Source organism: Epinephelus lanceolatus, chromosome 2 (assembly GCF_041903045.1).
Source record: "Epinephelus lanceolatus isolate andai-2023 chromosome 2, ASM4190304v1, whole genome shotgun sequence".
NCBI lineage: Eukaryota > Metazoa > Chordata > Actinopteri > Perciformes > Serranidae > Epinephelus > Epinephelus lanceolatus.
Genome location: NC_135735.1, coordinates 38,129,791 through 38,154,130, shown reverse-complemented (window position 1 = coordinate 38,154,130; position 24,340 = coordinate 38,129,791). Strand labels below are relative to the sequence as shown.

The following is a 24,340-nucleotide window of genomic DNA, read 5'->3' as shown; positions in this document are numbered from 1 at the left end:
AGTGGTTGAAAAGTGAAATCCTTTTAATAAACTACAACATTATTGCACAAGATTTACAAGATGCCGCTCCCTGTTAACGTCTTAATCTCTCAGCACGCTGGTGATGTCTCACACTTGTGGGCTGAAGTAAATGATAACAGTCATGATTAACATGATAAATGCCTCACATATTGACAGTGTCTGACACATTACAAATTTGTTCAAGACATTGCTCAACACAATTACGCACTATGATGAAACTGAGCTTTAAATAACCCTGCCTACAGTTCAGCACTAAACTGCTGCCCAAAACAAATCCTGGAACATGGCATCAGGGATTTCATACATGCCTCTGTGTCTGTTTATCTTGTTTATCATATTTTGAAAAAACACATGTCAGATGTGGAAAGGCAAGAATGAAAGAGACATATTGTAGAGCAGTGGTTCCCAACTGGTGGGTCGTGGTCAAACAGAGGGTTGCAAGTGACTTGCCAACTTGTCAAGTTTGTAAAAGTCACACTTTATTTTAAAAGTACAGTGGATTTCATGCACAAAGCTTTTATTTTGAAGTGCTGTTTCCTGCTGTACAGTGAGTGACTAATGGATGGCTACTTGACAGAGACAGCAAACTAGCTCGACAACATAGCCAAACGCAAGTATGACACTGAATATAACCTGTGTGGAGCTTGAAATAATGACTAAGGAGAAATCTGGACCCCGTGGCTGCACCAGTTGGGAACCACTGCTGTAGAGGACACTGCTACATCTGCAAGTGTAACAGCCTTGACACACCAGGTTGAAGGTCAGCCATTGGTCAATGTCAGGCCTTTGGTGAGATTTGTCACCTTAGTTTTTGCAGTGTGTCCTGCACTGTTGCCACTAGTTGGTCATTGTTGCCTGGTTTTTGGTCAATTCAGCATGTGAGGAAAGAAATGAGTGGCCAATCAAGGGGGCGTGAGATCAAAATAAACTCATTCTATTAGGTAGACAAATTTTTTTAGCCATTGAGCTCTTTAGTAGAAACATTTTGTAATTGTTTGTGTTATTGTTTGCTGGCGAATGGTATATATCCTTTGTTCTTTCAACATTGGGTTGTGTTGTTAATGTGCTAAGTGGCCAATTCTTCAATCCGTCCATTGGGTCTTCCACTTTCCTTTTTGAATGATATATACAGAGTACCGTCACCTGCTGGTATGGAGAGTTATTTCCTTTTATTCAGGCACAGAATATACGTGCTTGACGACGTGAGGTGACGCAACAGTCAGCCTTGATCGCCACTAGTTTGGTGTGCACTCAAATGTCAAGATTTGGACCTGAATCTATCAACAGCACTACTAAATAGCCATATACATTGGTTTTCAACTGAAAAAAAAGAAGTGGTTTGGGGGTTTAGGTACTCTTAAAGAGTGAAAGCTGAAGAGATTGGTAGAAAACTATCTGCCCTTATAAACTACTCAGTATTGATTTGTTTTGTCTGCATTTAAAAAGGTGATACCAGAGGAAGACCTGCATCAAGATGTACCCGCAACACATCATGGGTATCATCTAGGTTTTGCCAATGGCAGTACGATGCTGTGTTCAACTGTTTGACATTAATTCCATCTTTTCTTATTCTCCTTGTAGTCATGCCCATGTTAAAATGCCAGTTTGACTAATCAAAGATCTTGTTTAAACAACATGGATTATTTTCATGTACAGCAGACAATCTGTGATAATGAAGATGTTGTGTACAGATACCTACCCTTCACTGTAGTACTCTGGGTGGGACCAGGTCCTGTGTTGCTCTTCAGGCATTGGCCAGTTGCTGCGCGTGTTGCTGGGGCGACGGATGTGCTGCACCTGCCGTTTCTGCTGCATGGCCTGACTGACGCCGGCGACATAACGTGCAAACTCCGGGTCCGAGCCAACTGCACGTGGAAAGGGAGGATAAACACAGCTATGAGTTTCTGACACCCTCAGCTTTTCTCTTTCGCTCCCTGGAGCTCAATCCGTTTAGCCAGACTGTCTACCATAGCAGAAAAATCACAATAGCCGTAAGTCAACTCTGCACAATAGGCCTCGACTGCAATCAAAAGAGTCTGCTGCACTGTAAAAATAGCATCTGACACAGGCTAAATTCAGCATAAATTGTCAACTTACAGTCGCAGCTACATTCGGGGGAAAACAGCTGCTCACTCTATCTGACCTACATTGATTATGTTACTCAGATCAGGGTCCAACAGTGTCTGAAATCCTTTAGTGGTTACGGGATAGTATATAAATAGTATCAAATACAAGATTTTACTCTACACTGACTGGCACCACAGCATGACACCTGTACTGCATAGTAATGACATTTAACATACTTCCTCATAAGATATCCACCATACTGACTGCACTGAATAAAGCCTAATAAATAAACATAATTTCAGTAGTCTGGCCTTCACTAATGTGACCACCCTGATTATTTCAGGGACATCATGCAACCCCACTGCTATTACACTGCTCCACTCGGATGTAATGATGTTGCCGTTTGTGTATGATAATAATCTTTGTATAGTAGTCCCTTTATGTTGTTACCAGTGATGCCTGCAAACAAACGGTTCTTTTATGGGACTATGAAGATCTAAATTTAGATAAGTAACTTTTTATATGTCATCTGGATACACACTGCAGGCATCTTAATGATTTCAACTGGCTTGTATGGGTATTTAATTCAGGACACCCAACCCCTGCTTTAGTCTCCTGGTATAATGAATGACTCACTAATAACTGCATTGTAAGTCATAAAAACATTGCTACGCTGTTCCTCTGAAGATTTTTTTAAATAATGAAACAATGTTGTCAGCAAAGCTCCAGGCCTGCATCCCCTCACACTGCTGACATAACAGTCTGACTGAGGAGCATGGAAGGTCGACACCAACACTCCTGTTTGCACATCTCTTCATGACAAAAGGGATGCCAGGCCACAAAGTTGATGATTTTGTTTGCTAATAGCCGATGAAATGACCTTGTGTTAGCATTATTAGCAACAAGCAATTTTACATGACATTTGTAGTGTGCAATTGTCTGTGAAGAGGATGCTGATTTCTGGTTGGAAATATGAAAATAATTAAATAATAACTACAATGAATGAGCGGTTTGAAAAATGTATATTTGCCCTCCCCCTCCTGTCTTGACAGTTTTAAAGAAGGCCAACTTACTGTGTCATCCTCAACATAAATGACATGTGATTGTGTGAATTACTCCATGCACCTCTAATAAACCTACTGACTACTATCAGTCTTATTGTGATGTGTAAAATCCACATAGATACACCTTGTGGACATATAAAAGGGAGGTGGGACTCACCTGCTGGGTCAAAAGGCAGTGTGTCTCCCAGGACTCCAAACACTCCTTCACTCTGGTCCCTGTTGGGCCAGGTGTTGTTGCGTGGACCCTGCGGCTTCTGACCCAGCATCTCTGACATGACGCTGTCCATGTAGGTGCTGACCAGGCCCAGACTGTACAGATCCGAGCTCAGATCTGGCAGTCCAGGAGAGCCCCACTGCCCGATTGGACCCAGGGGTGACAGCCCTGCTGGGGGGCCTTGCGGTGGAGGCTGTTGCCCAGAGGTGCCGAGCCACTTGCTTGCCACTCTTTGCTGTGGCAGAACCTGGGGAGGCGTCTGCTGGGGAGGAAGCTGAGGAGGAGGTGGCTGCTGCTGACTGATTGGTTGCAGGAGGTGCTGGTAGTACTGCAGAGCTTGTGGGGAGGGCTGTTGAGGTGGAGGAGCGGGCTGCTGCTGCTGGGGCTGTTGCTGCGGAGGAGGAGGTGGCTGTGGTTGTGGCTGAGGCTGCTGCTTTTGCACCGATGGTGGAGGCTGGGGCTGAGGCTGGGGCTGAGCTTGGGGCTGTAGGGTACTGTGAGAGATAGATTGGGAAGTTGGCGGAGGTCCACTCGGGGGCTTGAGCTCAGCAGGGTTTGCAGACGCCACAGAGTTCCTCCTCTTGACCAGGGGCGAAGCCTGCTGTGATTTTACCATGTTGAATCCTGAGAGAAAGTCGATGACATCCTGCATCTCTTGGTCAGTCGGCAGGTTCATCCCCTGGTCCTCTAAGCCATTGGCCAGCAGGCTTTGCTGGGCAGAATCTGGGGTGCAGGACAGGCTGCTCATCTGCAGGATGCTCTGTAGCCTCCCGTCACTGTGGCCCAGGCTCTTGGCCTTATCCTCAGAGCTACTGGTTGTCAGCATGCTGCGAGATGGGGTGCTTGGGATGGAGTAACTGCCCCCACTATTAGAGCTGGATGAGACTTTCTTGGTGAACTTGGAAGTCAGCTTGGATATTGTTTTGGGCAATCCACTGGAGGACTTGGAGCTGGTGCCTGGGGGCAGGTCTGCCTGGACACCATAGTCTGGGATCTCTCGCTGCAGCTGGATCTGAATAGTGGGCAAGGCTTGCTCTCTTTTGGAGAGAAAAGGAGGACAAGTAATTAATTATTTAATATTAAAAGTATGACATTAATCTGAATTCACTTATCTAAAAGGTGCTTTCACACCTGTAGTTTGGTTCATTTGGTCCTGACCAAGGGGAAAAAATTAAACATCTTTGCATTTTAGTTCTGGGCTGGTCCATGTTCACACTGATTTTTGGTGATTGTCATCCTGCATCATCAGGACCCACATAGAAAAATCAAACTCCGATGACTGACTGAAGTTTATGCAGCACTTCAGTGCTTCTATTTGTATATTTACGTTATCTGGTGTCACTTATGGTGTCATTATCAGCGTTATTACCATTTTCAGACAGCAAATCAACCAGCTGTTGAGACATGATGAGAAAGAGGCATCTTGTACAGTAATAATGTGGGACTTACATGTCACACACACTTTTTAATAGACTTAATGAGCTGTCAAAGCACAAAGAGTAAGATACCAGCACAGCAGTTTTAACAGCTTTTGACAGATTAATCAGGGAGAATTCCTTGCGCTCCCATGCTGACACAAATACATGTCACCATGGTTACCAAAGATTTTATACATATATATATATATATATATATGTATATATATATATATATATATATATATATATATATATATATATATACACACACACACACATATATATATATATATATACATATATATATATATATATATAAATATATATATATATATATATATAAATAAATACATGGCTTTTACAGATCATTTATAAGATTGCTTCTGGAACAGTTCACTATCAGCGGATGGATTTGGTTAAGCTTTTGAAATCATGCTAAAAACTGTAGTTGGTTTGTTTTCACAACCCAAACAAGCCACACCATGAGTTCCGCCTGGAAGCAGCGGCGGAACCCTCCTTTTCAAGACACATTTCTCCGGTTGTTTGGTGTGCACCAGGGTCTGATTGACAGCTTTCACACTAGCCCAAATGAACCATACTGACTGGACAAACGCAACAGCGTTCTAAATCTCATCAGATAGTATACACACCAGACATCACCTGTATATGAAGCTACTTGTTAGAAAACTAAGTGGTTATTTATTACGATTCAGCATTCACTCACTTTCTCTCCTTCCACCTGTTGATGTCAAACACCGCTGTGTAGAGCACGTCTACTAGACCAAGAGTCTTCTCCGGATCCAAGCTCCGCTGGAGCAAGGACATAGTGGCTGGGTCCTCCTTCAGACACCTGAACACACACACACACACACACACACACACACACACAACATGATGAGACAGGAACCTACAAATCCACACAATGTCTTGCGTACAAAAGCCCAGGTGCATTTGCTAAAGAGATGAACACTTGACATTGTACATTCATAAACAAGAAAAGAAGGGTAAAATAAAACCCCGACAGGCTCCTCTTTCAGCTCAGACTGGTGTAGTGTATTTATCATGGCCTGTTGCATCTCCACAACTTAGAAACACATCTCTTTACCTGGATGCTAATTCAAACTTCTCACACTGTCAAACCACAAATGACTTGAATGAGGTTGAAATGCTTTCACTTTTCTCAAATAACACATGACTTTCCCTGGTGTTAGATTTGCCAGGATCTGCTGTCAGAACTGCTCCAAGATAGTTACTGTAGCCAGCCCGGCTATGAATGTGTGTATAAAACTATATATAAATATGGCAATAATTAAGGCACGAACACATCATAACTGTATTTATACTGATTTGTATTGTATTATTTGTGAATGATCTGTAGATCTAAATGTAGGTCTGGATGAATTTAAATTTTCCAGAACCATTGTAAACCACAAAGGCATCTGGATTTTCTAGTGTTAAATTCCAAGATGTTTACACTCCTGCTGCAGCTGCCAGACAGTCTTGATGAGCAGTGACTGTAAAATTCAGCACAGAGCATATAGAACGATGCTACAACTACATGAAAAAACATTACAAACATTACAATTTTGATGTGAAGATGTGATAATGTCAGCACTGCGGTTTAAAAATATACTACCAACGTATGATTAATGCAAATATGTTAACAAAATATTTCAAAGGGTGCTGAACAGCTTTATGTACTCAGTCCAGTATATCCAGTGTATTAACCAGAATCTCCATTCCTCTTCATTGTGTTATGAACATTAGATCATGACAGCGTCTGCTCTCTCTTACCTCACATCTCTGTCTGTATTAGGGCTGGGTACCACCTAAAAAATGACGTTATCAGTACCAATACCAGTACCCTTAAAGTGATACTGATACCAGGATAGGACTTCATTTGAAACATTTTTTCCCTACTTCATTTGGTACCAATCATGTGAACAGACGCATTCAGTTGCGTAAAATGCCACCAGGTACCACAGGCGTGTAGTACAGCCATACTGTTGAAAGTTTTGGTGGCATCTCAACACACTTAACTGCCAACACCGTCAAATACAATGTGCTCAACTTCCCGTATGGGTTATAGCTGCTGAGGTAGTGGGCCAATCACACATCGCACTGAATTAAAGAATGCTTGGAGTGATTGACTGCAAGCAAAACCATACAAATAGTCATTTTTCTTCTCAACCATGGTACAAAAAAGATTGAATGCAGGTATTGTTTGACTGGAGAAGTTTCAATACCTTAAAAGGTATTATTGAGTATCAATACCCAGCCCTAGTCTGTATACATATGATTTACATGTATAACTTGTCCGTTTACTTTTCTACACTTACATTCTGCTGTGTGCACAAAACCACATAATCGGATATTGGTGCTTGTAACTAGGACTGATAACAATCAAGATGTTTCATAGTTTGACATCAACATCTTTACAAAGTGCCTTGATGAACTTACCATGTAGAGGGAACTTGGACCACCACTTTGGAACCCTCAAGAGTGATCTGGGGAGCATAGGCCTCTTTGTTCTCAATCTGAGCTGTATCAACAACCACCTGTTAGGACACACAAACACACCTACATCAGTATCTCCTGACAGGTAAGCTTCATTCACAACCATATATTTTCTTAATGTGAGTACTGCTTGTGCAAGAAATCCACAAATGTTTATATCATACTGTTGACTAATTTTCCAGTGTAATACAACTTAACAAAACAGACAGTCTTAAAAATAAAAATTTACCCTCTACAGTATGTAAACCAGTCAGACTTTGCAGTTTTACCAGCCATGGTAACATGGAAAAACATGGCCGCAAGTCAAAGGCTTTTCAATGGCATCTGGCACCGAGCAGAGACACAGTTCAAGGTAAGGAAGCCCGATGCATTCAATCAGCCAGTGGCAACAAACAGGCTAGCCTTCCTGCCTGCTGCTACTCAAATTTATTTGAAAGTTCTTTGAAAGTGGCCTTGGCTCCTCGAGACCAACTCAGCTGGGTCACAAAGAGGGAGGGAGGGAAGGTAGGAGGAGTCTATTTCCTGTATTGCAGGAAGTTCTTCTATTGTTATTAAAAAGGCAGGTGTATCCTTGGAAACCCAGGGCTGCCCAAGTGAGAGAGCCACGCATACACGCAAACAGTCTGTCAGCGGTGTTGAAACACATATGACAAGGTCATTGGGGGCAGGAAGGAGGAGGAAATGCAGCAAAACAGACGAGGTCAACTTCTTTGCTGGACTCGGAATGCCATGACTGTTAGGAAAAAGGGAGTCGCTGGTGAATAATGTTGCCGGGAGCGACAGCAGAGCAGAACTGGTGATTGTGAGTATTGAGTGAGTGTAAAAGGCTTTAGGGATGAGAAAGACTGTGTGTGGCGAGGTATGACTAGCACGACAGTGAGTGTATGAGTATCAATATACAAGTGTTTTAAAAAGTGTGGGGAAGACAGCGTGTGATGGACGGTGTGTGTGTCCGTTCACGCTGCTGTGTGATCTATTCTGGGTTGAGTGGCTATAGGATCAGATAAGGAGCTAATGCAAAGCGCTCATCTATCATCCAGGGATTGTTTTACAGTCAGCACGGGGCTGGCACGGCTGGATGGGAACACTCCCTCAGCTTTACGCACAAAACAGGGCAGACCACACAGAGGAAATAAACACCGGAGCATAAACACACCGGTGTTACTCTGTGGAAAGTCCTGCCGCTGACCCTCCCTCCCCATGACTCTCCTTTTCAGTAGGAGCGGGGGGAGTTTGTTTGCGAACCCGCCCAGGCGAGCCCATCCTTCACCCAGATGCTGCAGGAATGTTTCGTTCCTTTTGTGTCTCTGTGGTGTTTGTTTACACCTCTCGGCTGCCTCAAAGCAAGCGGACAGATCTCCTCATCTCCATTACAAATCTGACAAACAATGGGATGCAAGTTGCCAAACCCACAGACACACAAAAGGAGAGAATTCAGAAACTTAAGCAGAGGTGTCAGTGAGGTACAACAGGCCTGTTCACGTCAACACGTCACCTACTTTCCACTGCTCTGTAGTATCAACTACACTGTGGTGACGGATGTTAACAAGAACAAAATACTGAATGAGGATCCAACAGAGAAATTTCCACACACCCGTGGAACACAAAACTACTCTCTTAGGAGAGACTGTTCACACACACAAAAAATAGATTCCATTTGTGTTTGTTTCTTATGTCACTGTTAGGTTCACCTTAAATTGTTCTGGTCAAGAGCATTAGTTAAATGCCCAAAATGTAAACTGTACTTCATGAATATAAACATCCATTTATATCCAGCTATTATTAAAGTGTTGCACTGTAGTTAAAGGTCCAGTGTGTAGGATTTATTGGCAGAATATAATCAACTGAAACTAAGAATAGTTGTGTTTGTGTTAGCTTAGAAAGAGCCCTTCATATCTACATATGTCCTCTTCCATGAGGTCCACCATCTTGCTACGGTTGCGCATAATGGATGAACCAAACATCGGCTCTAGAGGGGGCCATTCCTGTTTTACCTTACCTGAAGGCCACCTTAGGTCCTACAACACGCTCGGAAAATGGGAGGGGAGAGGGGAGAGCAAAGTGGTATTCAGTTGGTTGCAATCTGCAACCTCGCTCCTGGATGCCACTAAATCCTACATACTGCTCCTTTAAGATAAATGTAATTCTATAAGAACTAAAACTGGAGAATGCCCCATTATCATGAGATTGCAGGTTACGTGACCACTGTTTCTATCTCTGATTAATTATAAGGAATAATCAAGACAAAAAGGTTTACAGTAGCAACCCTGGTCTTTAACATTTGTACTCACCAGACCAGCCTGGGCAAACAGCAGCTGGACAGCTGTCTTGCAGGCTCCTCTCCAACTGGATGGGCAGACTTGGTTGAGGACCTCAGTGACAGGAGAGTCGTCCCTGGGGGTCACTCCATTCTGGCCCAGCGCCTCCTTAATGAGCTGCAGCATCGTGTGCTAAGGAGACAAAACACAATGGGCTATCATCAAAGCAGTCCGCCATCACTGTCGGCTGATGTTGACAACATGGGTGACTTTGAGCGCAACATAAAACACAATCATTAAAGAAAAGTGGTTCACACTTCACTCCTTTTTTTTTTGTTATTTTAACCTTTTGGGAGAATAAGGTGGGTAACCGATAGATGTTTTATGAGGCTGGCAAGTCGAACAGGGGACTGTACCGTTTTCAGCTTGAGGTTTTCAGCCGCTGACTCGTTAAAGGACACTCCTTTGAGGAAATGCGAGCCTATCTGTACAGGGATGGTGGGCAGCTCGCACTGGATGGGCTGGGAGGTGGTCTGCATCCTGCCCGCCTGCTGGGCCTCCGCCTCACTGCAGCAGCTCTGCACACACACACCAGCATGTAAACAAACACACAAAAACATTGACACATGACAGTGACACAGCAATGAAAGAATAATTGTTGCTTTTTCACATTATAATTAAAGAAGAAAAAATAGTAAAGGAAAACCAACATTTTCCATCTTCCATAAGTCAAATTTAAAGACTCAATAAATCTTAGTTTATATTGTCCAATTACATGGTTGTAGGTTATCCCTCAATACTTATCATTCTATCAAGCATTCAAGAGTTTTACAGACTTCTTGAGAGTGAACCCACCTGTAAGGCTGCCTCCACCGCTTTGGGGTTCAGATGAAAGCCGGCCTTCAGTGCGTACTCGCTATGACCCAGGCTCTCTAGTGCTGCTTTATATGCCTAAATATGGAGAGAAAACATGAGGGTCTATTATTTTTTATCAATGATGCCATTTATTACACCAAAATTGCAATTACATCAATTTATATTCATTACAAACATAACTTGCATAAATGGATGCCTTTGTCATTCTTAAACATTTATCCAGACCTTTCTAGAGCCACAAACTACTGGACTAACAGTAGCTGTGGTTCCCTGCCCTGGTCTTTGGGGTGATACCTGTAAAGCATTGTCAATCTTCATGTTGAGCTCCTTCAGTTGGTGCTCAGGGATGGTGGTGTTGTTGGAGCAGAAGAGCTGCTGAACCTGGATGCCTGCCAGGCAGCCGTCCCGGCCCCTCTCTCTCAGCCTCGCCATGGCCTGAGGGCACAGCAGAGTACTGGGTCAGAGTGACAGCAGAACATCTACACCACTACGGCACATTCTCACAGAGAAATGCAAGCGATACTTGAGAATGAGATCGTATTGCAAAATTAGATGACCAGCATTTTAAAAATGTGATTGGTGTTAAGGACTTCTAAAATAAAATTTAAATAAATGGTGTTTTTAAAAAGGACAGAGAGAAATTTCTTTGAATAATCCAAAACTTAAAAAATTATAACACTTTTGACAAAACAGATGTTGAGCACTGAGAGGTTCATTTTTTTTTATGATAAAAGCATGTGTACAGCTTCTGAAAAAGAGTGCTGGCGGCCTCCCTCTGTCAAAATGCCCGCCCAGCACATTCTACCAGGGTCTATCCAGGCCTATTCCCCTCCAGGGCTTACAATCTGCATGCCAGGGCTTAACAGATCAATCAACCCACTATTCTCCCCTCTGCCTTACTTTATACAACAAAGCTCAAAATGGGCCAGCGGGACTGATTAGCCTGGGGATTAGTTAGTCCCTCTTACAAAGCTGCCTCCCTTACATGGGTTGGAGTGTTGAGGGGTACAGAACATAACACTGCAGGTTCACAGTCAAACTGCAGCCCGAAAAAGAGGAAATAGGAAATTGAAGTTGGAAATCATGAACGGTTGGCATTTCTCAGGAATGTTTAACAAGTCAGCTTTTCACCTCACGCAGTCAAACCCCATATTTCCACGACTCAGACTGTGAAGAGTCCTGGGGCGCCCTGTGGCTACATACCTGAGCTGCACCTTTCCACGAGCGTGAGGCTTCCTCCAGCTCTGTGAGGGGCCCCAGGTCAGAGTTTTGGGAGCGGGCATTGGCGCAACGCTCCTGGGCCTGGGCAAGAGCCTCTGCCAGGCAGGACTGAGCCACGGGCTGCACCTTCTGCAGCGCCTGTGATAGAAACTGGAAATGGACCTGCATCACCGTGAGGAAGCACCGACCCAGCACCTGGAAACAGATGACATAGAGTACTGTTACATCATACATACTTTCATTTTGACGAACATCCATCATTAACATGTTAGAGTGCTTAAATCATGATGTATGAGACACCAAACTACACGAGTGCCTGCAGGCTAGGAAACTAACATGTATGACCACATACCTCGGTGGTTAATTATCACTCTGAATAACCCACTTTTTGTGCTACTTTACCAACAAAATACTGTTTACTAATACTGACTGCCTCACCCACAAGGTCTCCCTAGCTCTGATATTTTGTACATTTTCAGGCCTGTTCTGCCAAAAACATTCGGCAACTATGAAACCCAAAAGAAAACACAAAATTACAATCTCCAAAACTACCTTGAGCTTGTTACTGTTTTCTTTTTCACACTTTGGAGAACAGAGAACATTGACTTAACAGGAAAAGTGCAGTTGGTTTGGTATAGGCCTAGCTGTAAATGTGTAAGAAACATCACAGATTTTTTCATGCACATTAAAAATGTTTTATTGAAATTAGGGCTGGGCGATTATGGCAAAAATAATAATCATGATTATTTTGACTGGCATTGAAATCACGATTATTAAACACAATTATTCACTGATCAAAGTCGTCCCAGTTTGTCCTTATACACCGCGTGCTGGCATTGCAGAATTAAAAGTGGCGTGACACAACACAACAGCACACCTGTCACCAGGTGATTCTGCTTGTTTATAATCACACACAGAGCCGATAACCTCATGGATTTATAGCACAAAGCTTTTCATGTGTTCCTGGTTAAATGGGCCGTTGCTTCTTCTGCTACACATAAGTTAAAAAGATTGACTCGTGCGATGCTCTGTGGGATGATTTTACTCCTTCTGCCTGTGTGTGTGCGTGTCTGCTTTGTGCATGCAGCTCTGCGTCACCGCTGTAAAAAGCTCTCCCAGCTCAAAACCGCTGACAAATTTGTGGAATAAGTTCGCAATTTAACACAAACAGCAGCGAACATGTTACTTAACAGCATCCCGCCATGTCGCCTTAGTTTTACCTTACTTCTCTGTCATCTTCTTCAAGTAGTTTCAAATTCAAAACACTGGAGAAACGTGCCGCGTGACTCCCTATTCCCTCTCAACATGAGCTGAAACAGAAACTGTTTAGACACACAGCTGCCGGGGAAGGAATGATACGCTGCTTTTACAATACAAGACAAAGCGCAACACGCCACCACGGCATGCAGCACAATAATCATTTCATTTCAATTATCCTGTTTACGTAATTGTGGGAAGCCAAAATCGTAATTGAGATTAAATTAATCGCCCAGCCCTAATTGAAATGTACACTGTGTAGCTTAAGCAAAGATATTTCCTTAGGAATAAGGTGAAATATGTTACACTTTTTTTAACAACACAGTATATTTCCATAAAATAATGTCCCACCATTAAAAGTCTGACTCTAAAAGTCCCGACACTAAAATGAATCATAAAAAACTAACTTAAAAAAGAAAATGAGGGCACCTGGAAGAGTGTCATGCTCCAACCAATGCTCTGCTAGAACACAATGTGGTTTGGTTTTTTTGTCCACCGCTTTTCCCAACCATTTGCCACAACAAATACCATAAGGCTGTGTCATACAGCAGACATCAGAGAATACATCTTTTAAAGTACAACATCTTTTCCAGGGCAGATTTCATCTAACTTAATGTGTGCATGTGTTTGCATTTGTGGTAAATCATGTGCTGTAAACAGATACCAAACATCTGACAATGAGCACAATGTGTATTTGTATTTGCAAACAAAAGAAAGATGGAGAACATATTGAATATGGCAGTGTGTTTGTCTCTGTGAGAGGGAACATTTGTCTATTTATGCTTAAAGATTAAAAAATTGCAGCCAGGATAGCAATATTTAATGCTCACCCTGGCACCACTTTTTCTTTTGTATCTACTATTTACACAGTTTTCTCTGTATACGACACAATTTTGAAGCCTTTTATGAAGTAAAAATAAGGAAAATGTTCCTAAAAACACATTTATTGACTCTATTCATCTATGTTTACTATTTTATATGAAAATGTGCTGATGATGTTACAAATTTTAAGAATTATTTGATATTATATTTACAAAATGTCATACTGGATAACTGTCCACACCTCATGGTGAAATACAAAAAAGGTACAAAAAAAAAAGTTAAAAATCAAATAACACCTAAAACCTCTGCCGCATGTATTATTATATAAATGTTGCCAACAATGTATTCAAATATTACAAAAAAATGACATCCAGTTGATTGTTATGCATTGAAGCATTTTGTCCCAAAATTGGTAGTCGGCCAATGTCATCTAGACTAAAAAGCCTTTGGAAGCAATTTCATGAGGCATTTTATTCTGACTTCACTCTGCTCAGGACACTATTACCACTGTATCTTTACAAAGCAAATAGTGGTTTGCTGCCACAATAATGCTTTGAATATTGTAAAGAGAACCTTTAGGAATATAAATGATAAAAAATATTGGGAAATGTTAAAAATTTTGTTACACGAAATCCGGGAAAGAAACAATACTGAATGATTTTTTGGGTCTGTGTTGATTTCTTCACAGAGTAGCCTAATTGATTTTCTTGAAAAATCAACTTTCATTGCGATTCTCTTTGCATACTCTTTGCATACATAAACATGTATTATTTATGAACATCAATTATGGTTAAGTTGTTTTTAAATGATGATTCACGTGGAAACTCCTTAAGGTGTCGTACAGAGTAACAATTTCAGTCAGGTGGGATAAACAATAGCAACATGATGTCAAGTGCTGTTAAAGATTTTCAGACATTTTGAAGCTTACAAACAGTGCAACATTAAAATGTGTGTGTAAAGAACCTCAACATATATCTTCATGTCTAAAGCAAACACATTATAATGAGATAAATGATTGTGCAAGTTTTATTTTCTGGAGCTCTAAATATTGGTAACTGTCTCACTATATATTTTTTAAGTATTATTGATTTAAAATGTTTTGAAATTACAATATTTTGAGAATTCTGTAGTGTTATGCCGCATGACTTTTTTTGTTTTGTCAAATGATTTTCAATTAAAACTCTTAAATTACATTGTTTGAGAATACGATTTAAGTTATAAGTAAATAACATCATCATAAAAGCAAAAACAACTGTCATGCAGTTTTAGCCTATTTTAATTTTTTGTCAGCTTGAAAACTTTATTCCTCACTGGGCCACATACATACATTTATCTACCGTATCGCAGTATCTATGTTTATTCCTTAACTTTCTTTAAATTGAGTGGTAATTTGTTAGTCAAGGAAAATAGGAAAATTACACACAAAAGAAAATATTTAATTACAATTATCAGAACACTGCTGAAATATTCACACAAGCATAATAAGTATTTTGGGGTGACATAAATCATTGCATGTTTGGTGAGAGAATAGTCTGGGCTTAGAGGCTGTTTGTTGTTCAGTAAGCAAAATAAGAGAAACAGGACACCACAGGGTTAACCATGCTCACAGGGTTTTCTCTTTCAGGTACCTGCTGAAAATATCTCAAGGGGGAGGCTACGTTGTAAAGACAGAAATATGCTGCTGCTTTCTGATGGCAGACAGGAACAACAGGACGCAGCTACTTTCATTCTTCAACATGGAGACCAAAACTAAACTGTGTAAATGCCTAAAAGGCATGAAATCTTCACTTGTTGGAAGCTTTATTGTTTTCATCACAACTATAAACCAGTGCGTGATGGCTAATCCACTGCCCTTTTTGGAATATCTGAGCCAGGACTTTGGAGCTTCAACAGCTGCTTTACCGTTTTGTCATTTCGTGAGGTGGACCTACTGCACAGGATTAAGACACGCACCATATACTGTTATCGCAACATGCCCGATTTGATTTGGCTAGGGACCTTTGTTGCATGTCATTCTCCCTCCTTTTCCATTTATTTCCTGTCGCCACTCTACTGTTGACTCATATGCCGAATAAAAAGATTAAAAATGCTATCACAAAAGCAATTGTTGGGTTTGTGGCCTGCTTTACTTACTGTAGGTATTGAGAATTTCTTTAGTTACAATGGTCCTTGTATGAGAGCACAATGCATTCTGAGGGATCCCAAAATACAAAAGCAAATGTATGTGCTTTTTCACCTAGTGCTGTTATGAGAATGGAAGTTAGTTCACTGAGGTAAGCAGTGAATAGTTCTCCAGTCAGGTGCCCCAGCAGCAGAGGGAGCAACAAGATGACGTGATAAATAGAGCACCAGTCAAGCCTGAAACGAATGAAAACAATGGATATATAAAAACAGTGAGCAAACTGAACAATGGAAATAGAGAGTTTTGAACGACTCATACTGCAACTATGTGCTCTTGAAAGAGTTCTGATAAAAAGTCCTGTGTGCATACATATGCATGTTAAAAGAAATCCAGAGGTGACACAGTGGCCTATGCATCATGACTGTATGTCATCTTTTATTCCCAGAATCTCTTTCCATTGCACTTAGTCACATTTATCAAAATCTAAATTTAAAAAAAATATGTCTAATGTCTGTGCCAGATTTCATTGCAATCCATCCAATAATAGATGTGATGTTTAAATAAAAACCAAAAATGTTAACCTGCTGGTGGTGCTATAGGTAAAGACATTGGATCACCTAAGTCAGTAAGACGTCTGCTCTAGAGAGCATGACTGTTTATACAAAATTTCATGGAAAACCATCAAGTAGTTAAGATACTTCATTCTGGACCAAAGTGATTGACTGACCGACTGACCACCTGACAAACAGGCCGGCCGACCAACATTACCATCACTAGAGCTGTGCGGCTAGCATGGCCAATAAAAACAAGAGCTGTAAAATACAAGTCTGTGTCCTTAAATTCAAACCCATCATACCATGTATAAAATAGACGACATACTGCCTATCCCTCCGCCTACTCCGGGCTGACTCTGGGAGGCTTAATAAACACAGGCCCAGATCCAGTGTGCACAAGATGGGAAATTCCTGCTCCTGCTGTTGACATTAAGCAACTCAATCAGTCAGCTGGGATTTAGTGTGTATGCAAAGACGACAAATAACAGATAACAAGAGATATACTGTATAGCCTGATAATGACGCTTGGACACTACACACAGCAAAATAATGCAAACTGATACCACCTGCAGTGTATCCTTAGGAATATCACAAAATACCATGTGCACAAGCTGACAATGAGATCAAATGCAACTTAAAGTGTTACAGAGTCGTCCACAATCACCGAGCGAGGGAAAAAAATGAGGCCATGGCTACAGCACAAGATAATGGATAACACATGTGATTGGCTGTGCTGTATCCTACACACTCATGGAAAATATGAGAAATAAGAGTGCAGCAGAGCCAAGCCGATGTTGGGCCCCTCTCAGGTCCAAACAAGGCGAATCATGAACCAATCAACATTTATACTTCTATTTTCTGAGAACACCTTCACTATAAGTCCATCCAATCTAGAAGAATGGTGTCCCTGAGATCTAAACCTCTTCTAGGGAAAGGGAGTACAAGGCTGTTATAATAACCAGATGTTCATGTTGTTATGCTATCTGATATGTGAAAAACAAAACAAGCAGCCTACCTACGTTGGTTAATGTCAGTGGCAAACCTTTGTCTTTTTCTGGGTCTCCTTTTACACATTCACTCCAGAGAAACAGGAAGGTCACAACTGTCTTGACCTCTGAATGTCTTATCTGTTGGTTGGTACTCTACAAACTAGAACTGGTTTTACTGCAGGTCTCTAAAGTCATCCTAGATATGATCTCATCAGCCTGATGAGCAAGTGTACATTTCTGACATTTTTTAAAGAACATAATGATTGAGCTAAAACACATATTTTAAAAGGTGCCCTGCGGGGGTTTCTTGTGAACAAACACAAGTTATGTTTACATTCATTGTTTCTTATCCAAACACATTGTGTATATCCTTGAGGTCTAACAAATGTGTTAAAAGCAGTTGCTTACTTTAAAATTTTAATTTATGCACTGTTTACAGCCATGTTTGCTAGCTTACAGTGTCCTTTTTGGGCATTTGTGAACACGTTACAGCCAATTACCATCTATATTTCTTACTTTTTTGGTTTTTCCGAGGTACATCAAACCTTTAAATAGCATTAAAGCATCAGCAGGAATGTGTATCACATTGCTCCAAAGCACTACGAGTTGGCAAAAACTACAGGGGGTACTTTTAAACTTGTTTTGATTTGAACTGAAAACAGAAGCACACCCAGAAATGTTGTTACATCAACCTGTGAGCAGCAGGGTACGCTATGTTTCATTACAAATCACACTTGTGTTTTAGCCTTTCTCCAACTAACATTATGTAGTACAGATATTTTTGAGCTCATCTTTGCTTAATGTTTTCCTGGCTGCCATACAGATGCTCATGATGTCGGTCAGCAGCAGACAGGTAGAAACCTCATAAGTTTAAATCCAACTATTCAGTTTTTTCCTACCTAAGTTTGTCTCCCTTCACAACACACAAGTAAAAACAGCCAAAAAAAAAACCCCTACAATAAATACATCATATGTTTCACTGTAATTAGATGAAGCCCTCATATGACCACATTTCATCAAGCAAACAGCAACAGTATTCAAAAATAAAATGTTTTTAACAGCTGAAGACTAAAAGGTTGTTTTTCCAGTGTGCACTGGAAATGGCTGGGAGAGCATATGCAGTTGTCTAACGAGAGCGGCCATGAAGGTCTCTCTGGTTGTGGGGACCTCTCTGTTTGCCTCTGGTCTTCACTCTGTGGTTTAAACTTACAAGCTCGGCAAACGGCCTCTAAACAAACCGTGACATTTTCATGCATATTTGGCAGTGGAGTCACTCTGAGCAGCCAGGGAGCCAGGCTCTGATATGGAAAAAAAGTGGTTTGTTTTGCAGACTGCACTGACCTGAACTTTTAGGGGGTTCTTGGTAAAACAAAAAAAAAAAAAAGAAAGAAGGAAAAAGGAAAAGAGGGTCAAAAGAAAGAAAGAGGAGAAGGAGATGTGAGCTCGGGAACACAGGGGGAAAAGCTTCACATACCACAACTCCCCAAACTCAAAAATGCATTTGCTTCTTTTTGAAGACCTCATAATACATCTAGCTGCCAAACAGCATTCCTCGACTCATGCAGACAAAGGAAAATCCCTTTTACAGTCACAAATACATCACATCGTAAAGGACAGACTAAATTAGCAGCAATTACTCCAAGCTAAGTCTAAACAAGATCAATCTGTGCGTGCACAGAACTTTACCAAAACAAAACATGGAGATAGCAGTGCAGATATGTTTTCAAAAGCAATCTTCTACATGAGTGAACACAAACCTACGCCACAGATAACTCAATGCAAATTGCTTTATTCACATATTACCAGCACATTATACTTCACTCTACCAACATGATACTACTGTGTATCTGCAGTGTTTTCCCAGAGGTTAACACAACTAACATATTCGAATATGGCCACTATAAAGAGAAGTATTAATACATTTCCTTCTCTGCTTCAACAAATGTACCCTTTATGCCCAGGGCCAGACAGCAAGTGTGAGTGCCAAGCAATGCGGTCTAAACTTTCACAGACTTGGGCTTCCTCTAATATTCATCTGTGCATATCCAAGACCACAGAGAGTCAGATTTACTGACTGCGGTGCAAAAGTGTTTCCTGTTTTGGGCTCAGCCACATCCACTGAGGTCCTGCTACTCCTCCAGTGTCTTGGCCGCAGCCATGTACCCACTCCATGCTACAGGATTATGGAAACACTGATAACCCCCATTATTTTTTGTTTTATACAGGAGTGTTTCACTTATACAGAGCCACCAGTGGCACATTGCCTCAGTAAAGATTTGCCACATATGCCACAGAATCAGAGATAACAGGGAACTTTTTTGGTCTAAAGTCTTTTCTGCTCTATGTCGCAAATATTAGGAGATATATTTGAAATAAAGAAATAGCAAAGAGGAACAGAGTGAGCCAAGAATGAGTATTAAAAGCAGGAAATGAGTTAGCATTTTACCACTCACAGTTCTCTTGTCTCAAAGTCAGGGTTTTTTAATGTTTTTTTTGTTGTTAGATGCCTGAAATTAAGGTCTGTGGTTTAACACAAGCTTCAGAGACTTTTAATGTTTTGCTCTACAACATAAAACACATCAGTCATTTGTGAACCTAGAAGCGTCAGTGTGTCTTAAAAAAAGAGGGTTGCATCAATTGGCTAAATGAAAACTAAAGAACACCCTAATGCCAAGCCACGCCAAACACTGCTTTACAGTCTTGTTATGGTGGTTAAGTTAGGTCATGTGACTGTAGTGTAGTTCGTTTATAGCAAACAGCCTTACTATAGCTTTGTACTTCTGGTGATTACGTTTAGGCTTCAATAATCATGTAGTCTTCTTTTTTGTAGATAAGATTGGATCTGGCTGCACAAAATTCATAAGTATCATAAATATTTGTTTGCCACAGAGCATATATTTGGCAATAATCCAAAATCCAATGGAAAAATGGGGGGAAAAAAGAGTTAAAATTCTCTGATTCCAGGTTTTTAAATGTGAATACTTTCTGATTATCTTTGGGTTAAATGTGACGTTCCTACAATGGCACAGCACCTTGCTGTTTACACACAAGCAGTGTAGGGAGGAGGGCCAGGCTTGAATGTTGTGTTTACAAACAGTAACAGACAATTCCTGTTTAGCATACCTTTAAAATCCCAGAAACCACTGAACTCAAGTCACAATGTGATTATTCTCATTAACTGCACGTCTCAATATGCTGCCACAAGAAAACGGTTAAGGACATCTTCTCCAAATCTCTGGGATAGGGGTGATCAGCCACACAGGGAGTTCCACAAGCTCACAACTGGGTATTAAATGAAGGGTAAATAAGCAGATGTCGTAATCATATGGAAAGATGGGGTTTAGGCTGGGGGCTGCTTGGGTGTGGTGTACAGCTGAAAATACAGCTACTCAGTGCTGATGGAACAACATGAGAGTGTGTCTCTTCGGGCAGCACAATTACAACTAAATCTTCCATCACAGTTAACAATTCATTATTGTTACTTCTCAAAGCCAGAGCAGTCAACCAGAGAGTCTCTTCATTTTAGAATAATTTTGTCCAGATCTTCTGCAGGTGCCCATCTCAGACTGACACTGTAACCTGAAATGAACCCGTTTGAGGTCTGACAGCATCGACATGCATTATCCAACCAGGCCTCAAGCACCTCCTGACCCTAGTTTAAAGTGGCTCTGACACAGTCTAGATTTGGCAGAAAAAGGTGAGCAGGGATTCTACAACAACTATAGGATTATTACACTGCTATTATTTCAAGTGACTTGTGTTCTCTCAGCCATAAGATCTGCTCTTAATAATGTTCAGGTTAAACTCTGTTGAGCGAATATATTTATACAAGATGTGACACAATACAGATGCAGTTCTTGTGTGAACGACCACAACCACAGATTAACCGGTCTGGCACTAATGGTCACACACAGGTGCGTGTGTGTTTATCGCTGTGTGACTTTAAGGGAAAGCTAAAAATCTCAATTAATCAGGTGTGACAAGAGACAAATGAAGAAAAACAAGGGCGTAAAGTAGACAGACACGCGAAAGGAATTCAAGACAGAGAGAGAAATTGATTCACATATCACAGCTGAGCCTTTTGGTTATTTAGTGCACCACTCTCCAAATCCTCCCATGAAAAACAACTGAGCTACAGTGTTTCACATCAGCAAATTCAGTGTCGTGGAAAGATTGTGTGGTATTCACAGTGACAAAAGATGACTTTCCTTCTCACATCCTCAGTGTTTTTCACACCTCACCCTCAGATCTTGACACCAGCTTAACACTGGGCGTGAGAATCCTATTTGAGCCAGGAAACACTGATTCATGAAGCTAGCTCTCTGACAGAGTGCGGCTAAGCATCTTAGCACCACCGCTTGAAGACGAGTCATGAGTAAATGAAAATGATAAAGTATGTGGTGCTTAACTATGGCGCCTAAGGTTGTGAGCTTAACTAATTCATTCCAGGAGAGCAAACAGTACACTTGAATGTCAGTAATTTTTTTGTTTAGTTTGCAGACACGAGACAGAGTCATTCTACTTAAGTCAACACAATGTGACATACTCCAGTATACAAATGAGTTTAACAAGTGGAGATGGTGTGCGTTTCTGTGTGATCGCCTACCTCAACATCCTGCAGGCTGAAGTCGTTCTGGTCTTTGAAGTTGGCGGCCCCGGCGCTCAGCTCCATCAACATCTTGGCGATCTCGGGCTTTATTGCTGCAGTCAGCCTGCTGGCCGCCTCCATGACGTGTTCCTGCACGTCCTTCAGTTGCATAGCTGCTTTGGAATAGTGAGAGTTCCTGAACACACTACTGAACAGGTCTGTGAGGAAGGCGCTGGCCCGGCAGAACACGTTGAGGGCATCCAAGTATTTGGAGATGCCTTGCTGGATGTCTGCAACTGCGGTGGTGGCGCTAGAAGGAGGTGGGTGGCAGCTGCCAGGCATGCCCACCCCAGTGCCCATGGGCGTAGAAGCCGAGCAAGAGGAGGCCAGGGAGGCGCTCAAGGTCCGGCTCAGCTCAGGCATCTGGTACTGCTGGTGCTGTTGCACTTTCTGCTTGGACCCGCCGAGCAAAAAGCGACGCTTGTAGTCCATTTTACTTTCCTGCGCACTACAACAATACATAAGTGGTGCAACAGCACCGGAAGCTGCTGTTTTTACTTTATTTTCCCCCGCAACGTGCTCTTGTCCTCTTTACAAAAACACCAAACCCAGTCCACAGTCCTGAAACTGTTCAAGTTACGTAAAAAGACAGCTCAAGGATTCCACCTGCCAGAGGCTCATCTCAGTGTGCTTTGTAGAGAGGCAGCACAGACTTGGGTGAGGTCGGAGGGCGATCAGACAGACTGGCAGGCTGAGTGAAATGCTTACATGCAGCCCTGCTGCAGATACGTCAGGCCCGTCACAGACACACCTCCAGATTTTCTGTTTCCAGCTTCAAACAAAATTATCATAATAGGGGAGGAAAAGACAAAAACACCTAACTTACTTAAAGTGATACTACAGCCAAGTTTTAAAGTGCGTTAACTTTCCTTCAGAATGGGAAAAAAAATCCTTCTTCATACAGTATACAGAGTATACACACATATGTATGTACATATATATAACCTTTACCAGTCTGCACTAATAAAAGTAGAAAATCCTTTTAAAAGCTGAAAGCAAAAATGAAAAGTGAATCCAAGGAAAATCAGACACTGGTCAACAGCACAGAGGAAAAATGACAGTAATAAAAAAAAAAAAACAACAAAAAAAAACACGTAAGTGAGCACTGGAATCGGAGGATGTGGTTTCTTGTACACTAGCTGGTAGAGGAGCTGTGGGAGGCGAAGGGCAGACAGATCCAGTCCGTCTCAAATCCTCTCCACAAAGCAGGACTCAGCAGGCAGTGAGCGAGTGGCCAGCTGATAGCTCCGTCTGCCTGTCTGAAGTCTCCAGCAGCTTCCTGGTTTCTCCCCTGTATTCTGGCTGAGGTAGATATTACTCACCGCGGAAACAAGTGTGCTTCCAGATCTCGCTGCTCTCCGCGGATGCAGATTAGAGCGACAAAAGCACAAATGTATCTGTAAGGCCTCTAGGTCATTTCCTAAGGGAGGAAAGGGCAGAGACACAGAAGAGGGGTTAACATCGTGTCAAAGAGGAAGGATGAGTTTCGTATCAACTGTTTTACTGTTACACCCTAAAATAAGACTGCCCTTTACAACTCAAAACATGGCCAATAGCTACACTGCTATTTTACTTGACTACCAATAATTTCAATTCTAGTATAAAACCTAATTGTCTGATCACACTGAAAGCATAAGTGATAAAGTTCACATTAATCATTCTGCAGTTGTTGTGAACACATACTTTGGTTACAAAGTGCAATCTACACAACAACTTTGTTTTGTTCTGTTTTAAACACATTAATACAGTTATAATATCAAACCCCGACTATAAACCATGACATCCACAATATTTTGGGATGTATCAACTCATGTAGTGACAGTTAAAAACTGTTATTTTCCTGCTCTGATTGGAAGAGGATGACATTTAGCCACATTTCTCTAAACTTGGTGGTAATATTGTATTACAGTTTGGTAAAAAGCTGTGGTTTAAAGTTGGACATTTCTAGACGATTACTAACACCATACCTCACAGAGAGCGTCTCTGAAAAAGAATCTCTGGCAGTGTCTGGTTTAGCTGAACACAGCTGCAGAGAGAAATTCCTGCAAGAAGCCATTGTTGGAAGACACTGCGGGGTCTGTTGAGCTGCGCATAGTAGGAGTCACAATACTCTCATTCAATATCCAAGCATTATATGACTTGTCTTTCTCCCTTTGGCCTTTTTGCTTGATTATGAATATAATATTTTACATTGTAAAGATCAAGGGGAATTTGGCCTCACATTTTTAACTATGGGTAATCTTACCCAAAGAAAGGCAAAGGTCAGCTGGTGACTGTAGATTTCAGAGAGAC

The 24,340-nt window shown here is 41.5% G+C and overlaps 1 protein-coding gene across 3 annotated transcripts in view; it reads right to left on the bottom strand.

The window, feature by feature from the left end:
• Positions 1-24,340, bottom strand: part of garre1 (granule associated Rac and RHOG effector 1) — a 37,246-nt gene that overhangs the window by 3,026 nt on the left and 9,880 nt on the right. For all 3 annotated transcript variants that reach the window (XM_033622924.2, XM_033622932.2, XM_078161449.1), the window contains exons 2-11: positions 22,007-23,468; positions 11,639-11,851; positions 10,730-10,870; positions 10,415-10,510; positions 9,976-10,137; positions 9,593-9,751; positions 7,245-7,342; positions 5,509-5,634; positions 3,310-4,403; positions 1,721-1,886 (exon numbers count right to left, since the gene is read on the bottom strand). In XM_033622924.2, coding sequence (XP_033478815.1) covers positions 1,721-1,886; positions 3,310-4,403; positions 5,509-5,634; positions 7,245-7,342; positions 9,593-9,751; positions 9,976-10,137; positions 10,415-10,510; positions 10,730-10,870; positions 11,639-11,851; positions 22,007-22,510 — 2,759 coding nt within the window. In that variant the 5' untranslated portion in view covers positions 22,511-23,468. The remainder of the gene's footprint in view (positions 1-1,720; positions 1,887-3,309; positions 4,404-5,508; positions 5,635-7,244; positions 7,343-9,592; positions 9,752-9,975; positions 10,138-10,414; positions 10,511-10,729; positions 10,871-11,638; positions 11,852-22,006; positions 23,469-24,340) is intronic.